Below are 17,500 nucleotides of genomic sequence, written 5' to 3'. Positions count from 1 at the left end.
TGGTCCAATGCCGGGGGAGACAGCTGGGCACGGCGCAAACATATCACACTGCAGTCTGCAGCGCGCCGCTAATGCCGAGGCGGCGTGCACACTCACTGCACAAAGGATGATGATCTAGGTGAGGGGTTACCAGTACACCACCACCAGAACATGTCCACGAGAGCAGCATCCGCATGCATGCGCGCGCACAGTGCACGCACGTCGCACGCACACCATGCACATAACAAGAAGAGGGAGATCTGACTGAGAGCCAGAACAAAAATAAAAAGCATAAATATGAATATGTTTTGGGTGTCAATAATAAATGTAGTTTAGAAATGACCCTAGCTCCAATTTTGTTATGTTTGCAGACTGATGCACATTTTCACAACACAGAAGACTGAGAAGAATATAAACTGAATATGCTGAAGTTTGATTGATTGAACATTTATATTTCACAGTATGCAGAATGGGTACATTTCAAACGAAAGCACAAGTCATTGAAATCAATACAAAAACAGTTACTCTGTGGACGAAACCATGAAAAGCACACGACTTGTTTACATCAGGGTCCACCATTTTCAATTGAATTCTGGTCCATTATGGAACTCAGACTTTATTTACAGGGGCCAGTTTCGAATTGCAGCAATCCGTAGAGTGCTCTTTGAGAGTCAAGGGATTCACATTGTCTTAATGACTGTTGGTATGGCGTTCCAAATTTTAGTGGCATTGCCATTGGAGCGAAATTAAGTTTGTTTGTTTTGAGCCGAATCTGGGCTGCACATGGTTTGTTGAACTCCCTCTGGTGTTGTGAGTGTGGACTTCGTTGACATTAAGGAAGTTATTTGACATGGGTTTCTTGGACCTTAGTTGGTGGTGTACTGTAGCGAATCTCGCAAGTTGCTGTACTCTGTAGTCAACCCTAAACCATTCCAGCCTATCAAAATGGTCAGGGAGTAAGGCCAAGTAGTAACCTGACCAGTTTGTATTTGGATGTCTGGAGCCTTGTTTTTAGCTCAAAACACAGAAATTGCTGAAACAACTCTAAATACAGCTCTATGGGAAGAGTCGAGACCAGAGATTATGCAGAATATGCTTATTCTCTCTCTCAAAACGCAATAGGTCTACATATAGTGTAATGAAAAAAGAAAACAAATCACACTCGTGTGAACTGTGAAGTGAGGGGCGTTCTTATCGTCATACATAACATTCCGTCCTCAGCCAATCAAATCATCACTATGGGATAAGTACACACATACACACAAAGCTGGGCTAGCACCCCTCAAAAAAATATAGTGTCCTCAAGAAGCACCCTAAATGTGGGTATGACTTCTATGACCAATCGAGAATTGAATCTGATGAATTGAAAATGGTGGACCCTGTTGTAAAAAAGTGCAATGCTTTATCAGTGTGTCGTCCACAGTAACAGTCTTTGTATTGAGTTGTGCTTTCATGTGAAATGTACCCATTCTGCAAATGTTACAGGTCCCAGGTTTGGGTACCCGAGGTGCAGTTTATAGATTACCCTGGAATACAAGACACAAGAATGAACAACAGAAACGTGTCGTCTCTTTGGCAAGGTCATCAGATAATTTATTTACTCACAAACTGTTTTCTGTCTTTCTTTCTTTTCTATTTTTCCATTGTATATTCAATGTTCATATTTTGGCTTTAACAATAATCATACAATATAACATTCATGTTGTCATTGCATAACATTCTCATTCCATAACACTACAGCATAACCCATATATTATTTTCTCTTCACATCTGCTAAATGCCTAAATTGTAAATTGTATAAATTGCAAGGCACATGTGTGCAGCTGCACTGCTGAAGTGCTAGCAGAAAGTAGACAGTACTAGCCCTAGAGCTCATACAATACACTGGACCATATCTTAACACATATTCACATTATGTTCAAATACAAAAACGAAATCATTAAACACACATCCTGACTCTTTCCTGTTGACAAAACTTGCAAAGCTGTTTCAAAATAATACAATAAACTGTGCAGGAACCCACATTGCATTACTTCACAAAGTAATTAAATCAACACCAAACCTCATCATCTTTACATCAAACTAAAGCTAAGGGAATTATCTTCCTCACGGAATTATTTGTGTTGCATTAACAGTAGTTTTGAGGTCATAACTAACCTGGAATACAGGACACAAGAATGAACAACAGAAACGTGTTGTCTCTTTGGCAAGCTCATCAGATAATGGCGTCTTGCACTGCAGGAAAGGAAATCACGTCAGGACTCAGTACACTGTGGTTCCCCCAGCATGTAACAGACGGACACTGCCCCCTACTGTCCATAGTGGCTGTTATCCAAATCATGTATGTCACAGTATCTTGTTCACATGAATCATCAATACAGGTGTAAATATAAAAAATATATATAAATAAAAAACGAATTACAACTTTGTGTGGGTGCCACACAAACTGTGAAAAAATACTTCAATCAATCAACCGGTTTCAGAGAGCCCTGAAGTTTGTTCCATTTGTGTGGATATAGTAAATTAAATCCTTGTTCACTGTTCTTATGTGGACTGAATGTGTTGAACATCCAGTGACTTACCACACAAGGCCTTATAAATAAATAAAATACAATGTAATGCTCTCTATGAACTGCGAGAGTTGGCCAACACACTATTTCATTAAAATACAATGATGGATGAGGTACCCATCGCCAGTAATACATTGCAGTGTGTGTGTGTGTGTGTGTGTGTGTGTGTGTGTGTGTGTGTGTGTGTGTGTGTGTGTGTGTGAAGAGTGAGAAACCCAATCCTAGTTAAATCCCACTCCCAACAATTCAGACAGAATCCCAATAATCATTGATCCATTCACTTTATGATGTAACCTCGCCTTACCCTCTCAAGAGCGCCAACCACTTTCAATAGATAGATGAACATTATATAGCAGGCGGTACTGTATAATTGTAAATAACAGATTCAAATATTTCATTGTAAATGGTGAATGGCACATTTTCTTTAATACAGTAGGCTACATACATAAACAAAGAAAAAACTATACAAAAAATGCAAATAAAACAACACAAACCAATGTTGTGGGAGGGGGCCTATAGGACACTTCCAGTGAAGCAATATGCGCCATCTAGCTATAAGAGAAGCGAAGGTGACCAGATCTTTATGGTACACATTATTTAATGGTGCATTTAAATGGTGCCTTTATCCAAAGCGCTTTACAATGTGCATTACAATCTCCCATTCACAGCGGAGGAATCGGAATCAGATCATCACAGTGGGTGAAATTGCAGAGGGGAAGGAGGGAAAAGGGAAGAGAGATAAATACAAACAAATTATCAACATGATATTATTATATAGTATTATATTATCTGACTGCAAGGCACCAACCAGCTCATTTAAAATGACTGCGGTCTCAGAGGCCAGGGGTTAAGTGTCTTGCTCAAGGATCTGAACGAAGGCCATCATAGCATAAGCATATGATTCACATCGTCGTCATCCTGAGAGACCAATTCCACCAGCAGAAATGTATCATCATAGGATAAAGATGGTCACTCAGCTTGACTCAACTATTTTGTATTTATTTGCAGTGACCCTTCCCTCTACAAGGGACAAGCGGACCCAAGTGGACCATGACAGGAAATTGCCATCCATTATAACAGAGCCGGCATCACTTGTAGGGGTCAAGCACTTACAGTAGGTCACTCTGTACTGTTCTCCTGGTGGACTCACCCACTTAATGTTTTTTTTGTTGTGGTTTTCGCCTTTATTTTGTATTTTTTATGGAGGGACAGACAGTAGGCTGACAGGAAATGGGGAGAGAGATGGGGGGAAGACATGCAGTAAAGGCCGTCGGGATCGTGAGTCGAACCCGCGGCACACTGCCAGACTGGATTACCAGCCAAGGTGCCTGGACCACTGAGCCATGGCCCAGGCCATGGACCAGGCCATGGACTCGCCCACTTGTGGAGATGGTAACGGGTGACTCATACATGACTCATATACTATGCATAATATGTGTGTGTGTGTGTGTGTGTGCGTGTGTGTGATTGCGTGCGTGCGTGTGTGCGCACACACACGCGCCTGTGTGGGTTCCATATATTATACTTGCTTGTGCCTTTTAGGTTGGTTATCTATGTAGATGACTTGGTTAATAATTTAGAAGAAAACATGGTGGGCACTGGGCAAGTGCTGTGGTGGCAAAAATGCATATAAACACTATGGTATTGATTCATTGAATGTAGCCTACTAGTAGATGATACTTAACACCTGTTCTTCACTGACAAACTCATTAGAGACTGCCGACTCATGTAAACCTATTTCAAACTGTGTGAGTTAACTATAGAATAGAGTCCATTCAAGGAATGACCATCTCTCGTTACTCCTGAAACTCTGTACACTGCTGAAAGTATAAAGTATGTGTGGGAGATGTGTGTGGGGACTCGGGAGTTCGGAGGGAAGCTCTGGAGGTCAGACACTAATCTCTCTCTGGTGTGATGACATATACAATAAAAGAATGGAGTTAGAATCCTGATGGTTGAGTCCTGCTTCTTCCTGATGTTGTTTACTTAGCCCATTCTGACCTGAGATCAGATTCATACGAGGTTTCCACTGGACACACTCTGGTCTGATGAACCCATTCTGACCTGAGATCAGATTCTAAAAATGTCAGTCGTTCTTCGAATTTTTCAAAAATAGCAGACCTACAAGCTCGTATCGCGCCACTCGGTGGCGCGATATGAGCTTGTAGATCTGCTATTTTTCAATAGGTAAAGCATAACATGATGCTAACACCAAAACGGGTGCCCGGTCAGAATGGGTTAGTAATAGTGAGACCATTAATTTCCATTGCAGTGCTCATCAAGTGGGTGCTTCCCCTCTCAGTATTACACGCACGCACACACGCGTGCGCACACCACACAGGTTTGGGTGTGTTTTAATTTGACAGTGCATGTGGCAGTTGATGGCAAGACAATTGTTAATGAATTTGTTACAACTACATATTTTATTTGAAATGGACATCACAGTATAGCATTGGATTTGTACCATAATACATTTACAATAAGCTTAAATTCTGAAATGTCTACTTCAAAATTGTATTCGTTAACTTACATTTTAAATAATTAATTGCATAGTCAGTTTAGTCAGCTGAATGATCGATTGATTGATTTCAGGCATCCAGATTCCAGAACCCATTTTTATATGGAGATAATTTGCTCTGATTAATAGATTAAGCTCATAACATCACACATGGTGATTTCTATTCTTTATGGAACCATTTTCTAGTGTGCAGACTTCACTTCTCTCCTTTGTTAGTTTTCTTTTCCTTGTCCATTACATAGGAGTGATTCTTTGTATATGCATGCTTGTTGTTTACACAACTTTAGCAGAGAGAGCACTCCTAAAAGGGCTTTCCTGTATGCTTTCCTGTATGCTTTTAATCCAGATAGATAGCTCCGACGTCATGAAGATAAGATGATCTCTCCGTTCAGTGCAATGTCATGAAAAGAAGAAAAGCAGGGTTAACTACTGTTGGATATTAAGGATAATTCATCCTCTTTCCTCAGCATCTGATGTATTTTGGTATTCCATAAGTTTTATTTAAATTCCCAAAGAGAAACCTCTTCTTTGTCAGGGTTGCACCTTTGCACAAGGCGCAAAGGAATGGGACCGTGCAGCTGCTGGTCATTTGGAAAATGGCCGTTAGGTCCTGTGCTACCAGCTTGTCCATTATGTGTTGGTGTTTCTGTTCAGGTTCAGAGGTTAGTCGCAGCTCTTTCCAGCGTGTTGGCAGGCATGGCTTTATGGTCTCTCCACTCTGGCACTGACCCTGTATCTAATAATGACAAAATGAGATAATGCGTGAAAGCAAAGCAAAGTTACTATGTTTACCCAGGGTAACTGGACTAAGCTCAAGAACTTGTTTACAGCCAGGCCCTGCTCATAGAACATTTTATGGGGTTCAATGCCTTGCTCAAGGGCACTTCAGCGGTGGTAATTTGAATGTGCCGGTCCGGGGATACGAACTAGCGACCTTCCGATATCAAGACCGCTCCGCAAACCGTTCGGCCACCGCTGCCCCTAGCACACAGCTACTTTACTGAGGTTTTTTTAACACAACTTGATTCTCAGAGGACTTACCTCCTCCCTTCTTTGTGGTTGAAGTTCCGTTATCCACCCCAGTCTCTGCCGACACCTGTCATGCAGGAAGAAATGCAGGTCGATCAGGGTGCAGGGTTTTTTGTGTGAGTTTATGGTGTATATGCTTGTGAGAGACTTGCAAGCCATTTAACCACATGAACCTTAGCGTCCCTTATCTGGGCATGTCATAACAGGTGATTGTTTGATGAATTTCTTTCTTTTCTTTTTCAGTGAAGAGATTTGATGTAGGAAAAAAGAGGGGGCCACGTACAGACCACTGGCGGACCCTAGTTAACATATACACGGTTCAAAGAATGTGTAAAGCACTCATGATTCCTTTTAACGAAATAAAGTGAAATCTAACTCCATCTCATTTGTCTATTCCCTGCTGCCCTATGGGTTTCCACAGTCTGCAATGCTGTAGAGTAGGCGCATTAAGGCGGGCCTCAATGTAACATTGCTCAGAATCCCTCTCATTGACACTAAGGAGCCACATACTGTATGCCTTCTAATTGTTAATAAGTGGCATAAAAGTACACATGGTAGATTTAGATACTGAGCATTGTTGCACGGAAAGAAGAGGTAGAGAGATAGTGAGGGAGAAAGAGATAGAGATTAGCAATGGCGAGGGAGACAGACAGACAGACAGACAGAGAGAGGAAACAAAAGATAAAACACTACAGACAGTTGTCCACTGTACAGCACTTTGTAACTGTTGTTTTGATAAGTGCTTTATAAATAAAATGTACTTACTTACTAAAAAGTGAAAGTGGCATTGTTCATACCTGTGCTCCACTGACATCGTATTCATTGCCACTCTTCCTGTGGGTGACAACACAACAGGTTTCATGATAGTACTCGATACAAGGGCGTGGTTTGCGTACCACAGACTGAGACAGATATAGTAGTGACAGAGTAGTAGTGGATTTAAAGGTGGATGACTCAGTCAGCATATCTGACTCAGTTAAAGGTTTCCTTATTATTTACAGTAAAACCTTGGTTCACAGTCACACTCTACTACTATTCCCAGCTCAGATTTTCCTGTGTCATAAATTCAGTAATTCACAAATACTTAAAATGTTCACGTAGACGTCGTAGAGAGACTAGCCGTCTGTAAGGGATGTGAGTTCAAATACCTGCACCGAAGTGGAAAAAGTGGCACTCCAAAATAAAGGATGCAAGACAGGCTCAGATGCATATTCGTCTATTTATTGAAAACGCCAACGCGTTTCAGCCTCAGCTTTTAATTTTAATGTCATAATGGAAGGCATGGTATTTTGACAATAATTTTAATTATTCTGAAAATCTGAAATATATTCGTGACAATACAGCATAGTGTTTCCAGGGTCCAATGTTTGTTTGTTTTGAAAAATATCGATCAATTGAAGCTGCGCCACAAAAGCTTCTTCGGCACAAAACTTTGTAAATGTCTTTGTTTAACATGGCTCCACATATTTGTTTAATCCTCTTCTTTTAGCTCTGCTGAAACATTGTTGTGAGTCATGATGCCTATCTCTCAATGGCATGTCATTCCACAACCCATCAGAGACTTACAAGTCCTGGAATGTGCAGAACCTTGCTGCAGAAAATAACCATTCTAGTTCCTGTGTGTCAGTGTCACCTGCATATTTGGAACCACCAGGGTGTCACTACTGCACTGGGTGTTGGCGATTATACGTTTGTACAGTACGTCAGTGTAGGGTGTACATATTTACAGACACAGGGCTACAGTATGTTTGGGAAGCCTATACAATGCTAACCCAACCCATGCTGGCACAGACCATCCTTCACCAGCCACTGCTTCCTTCTGCTCTTCAAACAAGACAACACCCATCAACATCATAAAAGAGCTATCAGGTTGAACAAGTCGGTGCTCTCTGCCGCATTAAGTGAGTGAGAAATGTTAAAGCACTAGCAATGAGGGACACAATATTAATCGGTCAAGCTCATGGTGATGTGTTGTAAGCTTTTATAGGTCAGCTATTTTCACTATTTTCAATAGGGAGGAGGGGGGTGGGGGGGAGCAGCCAGAGGCTATGGCTATTTCAGGGTTCTTGACATTACTTCCTTCACATCATGTATGGTGCAAACAAATGATGAATGAACACATTTAAAATACATTTAAGACAAATACATTCAAATAAAAATATATAATCACTGTCAAAATCAGATGGAGCCCTCACCTGCACCTGGTGCACACGGCGAGGAGTGTGATAGAGAGGATGCCGAAGATGACTAGTGAGATCAAGGCCGTGGCAGGGGAGGAAGAGATGAAGGCTGTGGCAGGGGAGGACGACAAAACCATGCCCAATGTACCAACTGCCGCTACTGGAGCCATTGTCCTCGTACCTTGGGATCAATATCAGAACACACACACACACACACACACACACACACACACACACACACACACACAGGTTAACATACAGAATAGTGTTTACTGTGTCACACCTACAGAATTCAGGTTCTGTAGGCAAGCTCCCAATCCATGAAGTTATATATCCCTTTGAATCAGTGAAATGTTTTCAGCTCGCCCTAAGTGTGGGCATTTCCCAGAATATAATTTCCTTGTTCCTTCTTCCTTGTATTATTAATTTTACGTTGCTCGTCTGGTTACATTTGGTAATGTGACATATGGCTGAAAAAAGGCTGAGAGACACTTTTTGTTCACAGCACACACCCGACAAAAGACCATTGATATGAAATATTGATGATATGATGAGTTCAATAGAATCGTTTAAATGCAATGCACATGTATGTGGCTTTGTTATAGACTAGTATGTCACTACATTATGTCAGGAGATATAGTAAGGTTGGCCCTTGGTTGTTTTAATATTTTCTATGGCCCCCTTTGAAAAAAGTTTGGACACCCCTGCCGTAACCCAACGACAAAGACCCGACCACTTTGAAGCCTCGATAACAGGGTTGTCCATCCACACCAAGCAGTACAATTCAACTAGATCCTTCACCACTGTCGTCTGTAGAGTGGTGGTGTGGACCCTATAGTATACCATACACTTGAGTTAAAATGATTTATAGTTATAGTTATATTGCTTGGTCTGGACAGCTCTTTAAAACCTCTAACTACCTTAATATAATACACGTCTGTTTTATCCTAATTAAAGAGTTTCAGTTAAAGGAGCTGTAACTGTAAGTGATATGTTGTGGTTATGACAAAAGGTCTTTTGTTAAAAAGTTAAAGCAACAATTGAATCCAATCAAGAGAGAGAACCCATTTATCAGTAATCAGCTTTACTTTGTATGATGCAGGACAAACATATGGACCATTAGGTCATTAGGACTGTGACAATGTAGAAATGGAGGTGCAAAACTAAGTAAAAAAGAATAATAGTTCATCATTTACCTTATGTGCTGCTCAGTGGCCAGTAGACACCTGTCGCCTTTACTCCTGTATGTTTCCAACTAAGAAGCACCTGCCTGTACTTTATGAACCCCATGGACAGCAGGGGAGGAGAATTAAGGCTGTGCCAATACTGATGAACAAGCCCATTGTCTTGACATCACTTCCTCACCTGACTGTCTTCATGCCAGACATACTTGCAAAGAATGTGGGAATACATGTTTAGAATATATAGGTACTGGAACATTTCTCAGGACCCTGAAGTCTCCAGAGGAAGCAAAATAAATTAAATTAACAATAACATACTGTATAGAAATGTAAGGAAATGTAATAGTTTCACATATTGTTCACTGCTTGTTGTTAATGTATGGGTGGTCCTATACTTTTATAAGATAACCAGAACAACTACTTGAACAACACTTCCCTCCTGTGGCAATTTATGTGACTGCAAGAACTTGACACCATACACACCATACCAACACATCCTGCTACAGTAGCCATATTTTACATAAACATAAACCATTTTCCTGTTTATGGCTTCCTTTGTAGTCATTAAAATGTTGCCGAACTTACCAGAATAACTGAGTCAATGTTGGCGAAAGTCTATTCTCCAGGCAATATTTTAAGCTTGCTTTAAAATGCAGAAAAATGCCATAACAACTATAGCATAATCTTGACAAAGTGCGCAATGATATTTAGTGTGTGGGATTATACTGTGTATGTTTCAAGTCATTGCAAGCTGATGGTCATGCTGTACTGAAATGAATGGAAGCCAGTGGCTTCCATCAAGTGTACCTTGAGTCATAATCAATGGGCTAAACTTGTCAGCCTGTCCACTGGTATAGTGGTCATGTAAATTTAAATGATCCAGACAAATATAAGAAACTAAACAAATGCTAATAAATCTTCAAAAGACTGCACTACTTCTCCCACTTCGCCAAAAGAAACAAGGAATAGGCTAATCCAAAAGCCAATAAAGATCTGACACAGTACAAAGTTTAAAATAATACTGTAGGCTACAAAACATACTACCAATTATCCATCACTCTCTTTCTTGCCAAGAAGGGATTATTTAAAAACCACTGAAATCACAAGGGACGCATTAAAGACAGTCATCATTGTTCTTGTTTCTTTTGAGTGTTGTTGGTCTGTGGATGAGGGTAGTATTTTATGCAGGTGTGTGTGTGTGTGTGTGTGTGTGTGTGTGTGTGTGTGTGTGTGTGTGTGTGTGTGTGTGTGTGTGTTAGGGATGTGGATTGGGAAATCATTTTAGAGAGGGCTCAGAGGGTTCTGATTTCATAGACAGATGCAATTTAACATTTTTCATAGAACTTACTTCACCCCGCTCAGGTTACACAAGATTGATAGGAGCATTTCCCCTATGTGCCAAAGATGTAAGATAACAGAATGCTGCCTATAAGCTGCCCACTTCTGATTGATTACTGGAAGTTCATAATGTCTACTGTCTGTAGCAGACCCAGCTGGCCTTTTAAAGATGAAGTCTGAACTGATGATTTTGATGTTGCTTTATTCATAGATCAACGTAGAACTGGGACAGAAACAAAATACAATATATCAATGGTCATAAATCACTACAATATAATCCATAAACAGTTCAAATCTCAGGCACATAATACATTTTCCATACATCACTAAAGTACATTACACAATACATAAACAGCATTCTGCATATATTCAACAATAATACCAATAACAGTGCAAGCAAATCAATAAAATACCTTGTCCCCATTTCCAGCTAGGTGCTATCTTGTGTGTGTGGCATCAATAGTTCCATGGTTGGTTGGCATTTGACCGTTCCTTTGGCCTTCCTTTCCTTAGCCATCCACATAACCAACAAACTTTAGCCACACCATTTGTGTGCTGTCTGTTTCAAGTCTTCTCTGTACTGAGGCAGCATTTCCTTGTTTCTAACCCCAGTGCCACAGCTGAGCTGAGATCAGCTGTGATCAGTTGTTGGCACACTTCCTGTTCCAATGCCTCACAACCTTAGAGTATAACTCTATGCTCACAACACTGAATATATATACTAAACAATAAAAGTATTACCTGTGGGTCCGTTACACTGTCTCTGATATCATAGACATAGAGGTTGAAATACCACATGATCCAAGCATTTGGTTACTGGGTGACATTACATTGATCAACACAAATTTTAACAAATAGTATTTTGTGTTACTCGCCAGTACAGCTGCGAAGAAAATCACCTTGGTTTATTGGAAATCTGAAAACTCACCTTCACAGAGACACTGGCTGAATGAGCTTTCACCATACTGTACTCCTGAAAAGATACGGTACAATGTAAGGAGAAAGCCTGCTACTTTTGAAAAGATATGGGGTAGGTTCTTTGAGGTTCTACCTTCAATATCTCCTCTGGGCTGATTTTGTTTTAGTTTGATTAATATTGTTATTTTATTTATTTATTTATCGTTATAAAAAAAGAGACACAGACAGATGGGTGGAACGGGTACTCTGATACGGGTACAACGTAGCCAGGTGGGTCATGGATCTCCAACTTCCATCGCTACCGACTCGATGCTCTACAGCCGGGCACCGGTCTAGTATATCTATAAATGTGCCAATGTGTCTGTAATAATCCATGTAACTGGATGTTGGTGTGGTTAATTTGCAGTCCAGCAGTATACAGCGTTACTAATACTATGAAACTTTTTTATGAATAAAATGTAATTTTGTCCAAAAAAAAAGAAAAAAAAAGTGATGTGATTCTATTGATCTTTATTTGTCAGGCAGTCTTTATAAGGATCGAAGGAGGCTGAATTTGAACCCAGGACATTACTATTTGCCACTAGACTGTCCTGCCCTGAAACTCACGCTAAAGGAATTGACAGAAAACACTGGGAGTGGCCTTACAGTAGTTAATCTGTCAGGGCTTGGTTCCAAGCCAAATATTTGAGCAGTAAAATGTAAACTATCAAAGGACAAAACATTCGAGATACAATAGAAATGAATGATGAGTGAAACTGCTGAAGGTAATATCATTAAAGGGGCTGTAAGCGGAAAAATAACTGGAGAAATCTGAGAACCTTTTTACAGAAACAGCACTCAATAGCAATGATTGTTATTAGATTATATAGAGATTTCACCTTTTAACAAAAACAAAACATTTTCTTTTTACCCAAAAATATCATAGGCTATTACATTTTTTGCTTTTTTAATTAACCAAATAACCTTGAAATGTGTTTTTTATCATTTGTATTTTTATTATGAATTGTTAGTAGGAATATTGGTTAAAATACTCTTAGTCTTCCTCTTAATTTTATTCTCTGATTAACCTCACGTTAATTTACACACGTCGTTCAATACAAAATTGTGGAAAATGTATAACATTGCCTTTTTTGAAAGATTTCTATTATATTATTTAAATTGATTCGTTCTTTTTAATTGATTAGTTTGATTAACTGTTGCACCCCTAATTGAGCAGACATAATCTTCAGACATCTGAAGATGATTTCTGAAGAGTGTTCTAGTTGAAACATCACTATTGGTGCTTGTTTAAATCAGCAAAGAAAGGGTTTTTGGAATGGTTTGAACACCCAGAACAAAATATGCAACATTCCAACTCCCAAAAGATCGAAGAGAATATCCTTACCAAATCTGCAAGAATATTTATGCACTACGCAAGACCTTTAGCCTGTTGGTGCATCTCAGACTATGAAGCAAGATGGGAAGATGAAAGTTCAGGACTTTCAAATAAACCATTTGTACATTGTGAGTTACAGACCTGTAACTCTGACCTGTTTGGTTCCTAACTATCAATACTTTAGCTTGGGACCTCGGAACCCACTCAAGGACCCCTGAGGGGCCTCAGACCCCACTTTTAGGACCACTGTCTTATGGGGTCCAAAGAGAAGCACTCACATCTCAAAACAATTCTACAGGTGCTGAACAAAAGAAGTCTGCACACTGTTCTTGAGCTCCCAGGATACTTTATTTAAATATAGTTATTATTATTATTATTATTTATTATAGTAATTATCTGCAATTTTCTGACATAATGCCCTGTGTTAGATAATTATGTCTTATCTGTTTACAAACTAATGCCCAGTGGTCAATGTCCCATATCCTCCTGAACTTTAGCCCAGGCCGTGTTCCATACAGGTCATATTTGGTCATCTTGCCCTTTTTATCATTTTACTCTTAGCCTACTGCCTGTTTTCTCTGGGTTGTTCTCCTTATCATCATTAATGTCATGTCACCATCCACGTGCCTAATCATCTCAGCCCCATATTATCCTTTATATTATTTTATAATATTTATATTATGGGTTTCCTGATGCCATGTTCTATATTTACAGTCCTTTCTAATTATCATTACAAAATAGATATGATTTATTTTTATCTATTACCCTGCCTACACACTATGCACAACAACAGATTCAAACACCCAACATGTTATGCCTGTCATGCATCAGTAACTCTTCTACTAACTTCTCTTGTTCTCTATGTTGTAAAAGTACAAAAAAGATTTATTTGCTCAACAGAACTATTGAACTTTAATAATAACATACAGTGTCACTGACACTTACAGTGTCAGGCCACAAGCATGTACACATTTTATTAACATTAACATTGTGCAAGATTAATATTTTCAGCACAATCTGATTGTTAAACACCTTAATTATTCTTGACTATTAAAAAGTATAGATTTTTTATTTTTGTCACACTCCTCGTCAATTGTCCTTTAGTCTTTCCTGCAGTCGTCTCTGAATGTGCCTCCTCATGAGGAGCGCTGTCAGGGAGCAACAAAGGACCAAGACGGGGAAGGATACACAGGCCCACCACAGCTGTCTCTCCCCAAACTCCTCCACGACCGTATCTCCCAGCCTGGCGTGGTCCTGGAGAAGGGCCTCCAGCTGGCTGAGAGTGCACAGGGCCAGAAGCAGGTGGAAGATCTGGTGACCCTGTCCCACAAAGTCACAGCGACCAGGAAGGAAGCACTCGGGGACGGGGCAGGAGAAAAAGAAAGCAGCCGACACGAAGAAGGTCACCTGGAGGGCATGGAAGGGCATGGCTGGTTCACGTGCCCAGGGCACGGAGATCAGGCGGTGGACCACGGGACTGATGTCTAGCATATACGCCATGCTGGTGGGGATCACCTGGCAGATTTTACGACTCACCGGGTATGGCCGCTGGTAACGGGACTTGGCGTAGCAGCAACTGTAGCAGGACAGCCATGCAAGAGCAAATGCTCCAGTTAAATACAGCGCCCTGATGCGACTTTCTCTCCACGCTGGCTCGGATGCGTAGAAGTAGTGGCCCAACGCACACCCGTACTGGTACACAGCCACTCCCACATAATCCAGGAAGAAGAGGGAGTAGTGTGAGAGTTCAGAATGGGACTGCCACAGGTGGGCTACCACGCTGCATAACAGGTAGGTGAGGGAGGACAACACGTAGAGGCACAGAGGCAGTGACGTTAGATCCAAGGTGTGCCCTGCGGCGCCCATGTAGACCCACCACCGAAGCAGCAACACGGGGCCTGCCAACAAATGGGTCCAAACATTCAGGGACTCGTTGTGCCTTTGGAAGAGGCTTAGTAAGTAACAGCGCCAGTCCTGCCCTACGGGACGATAGCCAGACAGGATGAAGGGCTCTTGAAACAAGCTGGGAACCTGTGAGACTGCAACAGTGGGGCTGGGGGAGGGCAGGGAGGGAGGGGACAGGTCCATGAGCAGGCGAGGGAGGCGATTGAGCTGTTTTAAGTTCAGGGTCAAGGTGCTGAGACGCTGTAGTAGAGTAACTCCCGACATGGCTGGCTGTGTCACAAGCTCACAACAAGGGTGGCGTGACGGGCCGAGGACAGAGCGTGTTGGGAAGAATGGACAGAAGGGTAGATGAATTAAGACGAGCAGCGATGGCGGTGCCAGAAACCGCTGTGAAAGGAAAACAAGGACACAAGGAGAAGGTGAATCAAGATGATGATCACATGTTGATCACTCTTATCAATTATTTTGGTTTTCAACCATACCTATGTGTCTAATAGTCTGTGCAGACAGACCACTAGGGGGCACTCCCAATATGTTTGCACAGCTTTTTGAAAACATTATACCCATACCTAACACCATGCCAAAATACAAAAACTAGTCACCAAAAGCCAAATCTTTACAAGTGCGCCCCAGCTAATGTGTTTCCTCCAACTGCGCCTTGGTCTGCCCCGGGGTCTCCTCCCAGTGGGACGTGCATCGAGGACCTCCCTAGGGAGACGCCCGAGAGGCATCCGAACCAGATGCCCGAACCACCTAAGCTGGCTCCTTTCCAGGTGAAGGAGCAGCGGTTCTACTCCGAGTCTCTCTCGTGTGACTGAACTTCTCAACCCATCTAAGGGAGATGCCAGCCACCCGTCGAAAAAAACTAATTTCGGCCGCTTGTATTCGCGACCTTATTCTTTCGGTCATGACCCGACAACCAGGGACAATCAGTATAGGACAAATATATACAGTATGCCATGTCTTATTTACCGCACCACCTTCTTTATTTATTTCATTTCATTGATATTATGTTATGTTGTTTATGTCATAGTTGTAATTGTGCTTTGGCATGGCACAAAATGTCATGCCAATAAAGCCTGTTGAGTTGAATTTATATCCCATGAATGCAGGAGATCAGGGGATTTCTATCACGGTGGCTAATATGTTTCACACACACACCAACATCACATGAGAGAGGAATGTAGCCTAATAATACCTATGCTGTCAGCAATGGAGACACTAAGTCCAATACTTACAACAACATAGCCTACTGTACTGTTTAGCCTAATTATTCTACACTGGAAAAACAGGTATGCAGTACTGAGAGGGAGAGAGAGAGGGAGAGAGAGAGAGAGAGAGAGAGAGAGAGAGAGAGAGAGAGAGAGAGAGAAAGATCTAAAGTATGTGCTGATCCTAGGGAGAGATATTTACACAAGTATGCACTGAGTTACAGTATAGGAGATAGAGAGATCTGTGCTGTTCCTAGAGATACGTGCTGTTCCTTGGCTATTGGAGTCAAGACAAACACTTGGCCCCCCCACTGACAATTCTGTTCCCCAGTTAACCCCTCCTGGATGGATGGTGTACTGTAAAGTACTGTAAACACTTTCCAACACATTAGGCTACCGCTATGCTAATATTCCTCATTTATCCTTCTTGCTTAATTTCCAACAGAGTAATATGATATCTGACACCTCGACAAACAACTTAAATGCAGCTCTTCTGAGCCTGAGCAGATATGTTCACTTCAGGATAGTTAGCCTATTATATAACCAATGACCATACACCTTCATATTGGATTAAATGTTTTGCCATGCTTGAAAGGCTAGTCATTATAGGAAACTACTTTGTAGTTATAGACACATTTCCTCGTAGGTATAGTGGATGGATAGGATGTAGGCTATAGTCAGTATACTGTCTGGAAGAAAATAACATCATCTCACCTGTTTTCGACAGTAGCCTGTTGCTCTCGTTTCCTTCTGTTTTATGAGTTGCAAAAACAGCCCCTACTAAAAAAAAAAACTAACATGACAGTAATAACTACATGTCCGTGGCCGTTGTTGTGCAAGCATCGTTCAGGCGGGAGCATGAAAAACAATGACAGTGACACACAAGTTCAGGTTCAACCTAGTGGGCGTGGGACTAAGCTACAGAAAACGCCCCAAGTGTTGTTTTTACACACCTAATTATATGTGAAATAAACACACGCTATTACTAAGGTTAAACACAATCTCAGTGAATTAATGTCTAGTCGTGAATGATGCAAACATTACATGGCCCAGGGAATGTGTGTCAATGTGACAAATTAATAGCAATATTATATTTTAAATCCATTATGACGATAACCAGTGCAAACGATATTATATTTTATTTAGCTATAGCTACGTCGCCATCTGCTGTACAGTCTTGTGCACTACAAATGAAATAGCCATAACCACCTGAATGATGTTATAACCTTAAACCTGCCATAACTTATGGCAGGTTTTCTGTTTTTATTGTATTTGTACGTACGTGCGTATGTACGT

General features: G+C 41.1%; 2 protein-coding genes across 2 annotated transcripts; both read right to left on the bottom strand.

The window, feature by feature from the left end:
• Positions 1 to 4,965: 4,965 nt before the first annotated feature.
• Positions 4,966 to 9,575, bottom strand: LOC308334215 (uncharacterized protein). Its single transcript, XM_080790853.1, has 5 exons — positions 9,473 to 9,575; positions 8,292 to 8,457; positions 6,894 to 6,930; positions 6,109 to 6,163; positions 4,966 to 5,803 (listed from the first exon to the last, which is right to left on the bottom strand). Exons 2-5 carry the CDS (start codon positions 8,444 to 8,446, stop codon positions 5,724 to 5,726), a joined length of 327 nt encoding a protein of 108 aa, XP_080646979.1. The 5' UTR covers positions 8,447 to 8,457; positions 9,473 to 9,575; the 3' UTR covers positions 4,966 to 5,723.
• Positions 9,576 to 14,003: 4,428 nt separating this feature from the next.
• On the bottom strand, positions 14,004 to 17,057 carry paqr8 (progestin and adipoQ receptor family member VIII). The gene is made up of 2 exons (XM_080790389.1): positions 16,919 to 17,057; positions 14,004 to 15,380 (listed from the first exon to the last, which is right to left on the bottom strand). Exon 2 carries the CDS (start codon positions 15,255 to 15,257, stop codon positions 14,178 to 14,180), a length of 1,080 nt encoding a protein of 359 aa, XP_080646515.1. The 5' UTR covers positions 15,258 to 15,380; positions 16,919 to 17,057; the 3' UTR covers positions 14,004 to 14,177.
• Between the last annotated feature and the right edge of the window lie 443 nt (positions 17,058 to 17,500).

Source organism: Protomyctophum bolini, assembly GCF_963924005.1.
Source record: "Protomyctophum bolini genome assembly, chromosome: 19".
Taxonomy (NCBI): domain Eukaryota; kingdom Metazoa; phylum Chordata; class Actinopteri; order Myctophiformes; family Myctophidae; genus Protomyctophum; species Protomyctophum bolini.
This window is presented reverse-complemented; position numbering and strand designations above follow the sequence as displayed.

What these genes read in the sequence shown, in the direction of transcription:
- LOC308334215 (XM_080790853.1), bottom strand. Translation starts at nt 8,446, where the DNA reads ATGGCTCCAGTAGCGGCAGTTGGTACATTGGGCATGGTTTTGTCGTCC. An exon ending in GCCGTGTGCACCAGGTGCAG is followed by an intron (nt 6,931 to 8,291) that starts GTGAGGGCTCCA and finishes TGTCACCCACAG; the next exon opens with GAAGAGTGGCAATGAATACG. An exon ending in AACCACAAAGAAGGGAGGAG is followed by an intron (nt 5,804 to 6,108) that starts GTAAGTCCTCTG and finishes TGTCATTATTAG; the next exon opens with ATACAGGGTCAGTGCCAGAG.
- paqr8 (XM_080790389.1), bottom strand. Translation starts at nt 15,257, where the DNA reads ATGTCGGGAGTTACTCTACTACAGCGTCTCAGCACCTTGACCCTGAAC.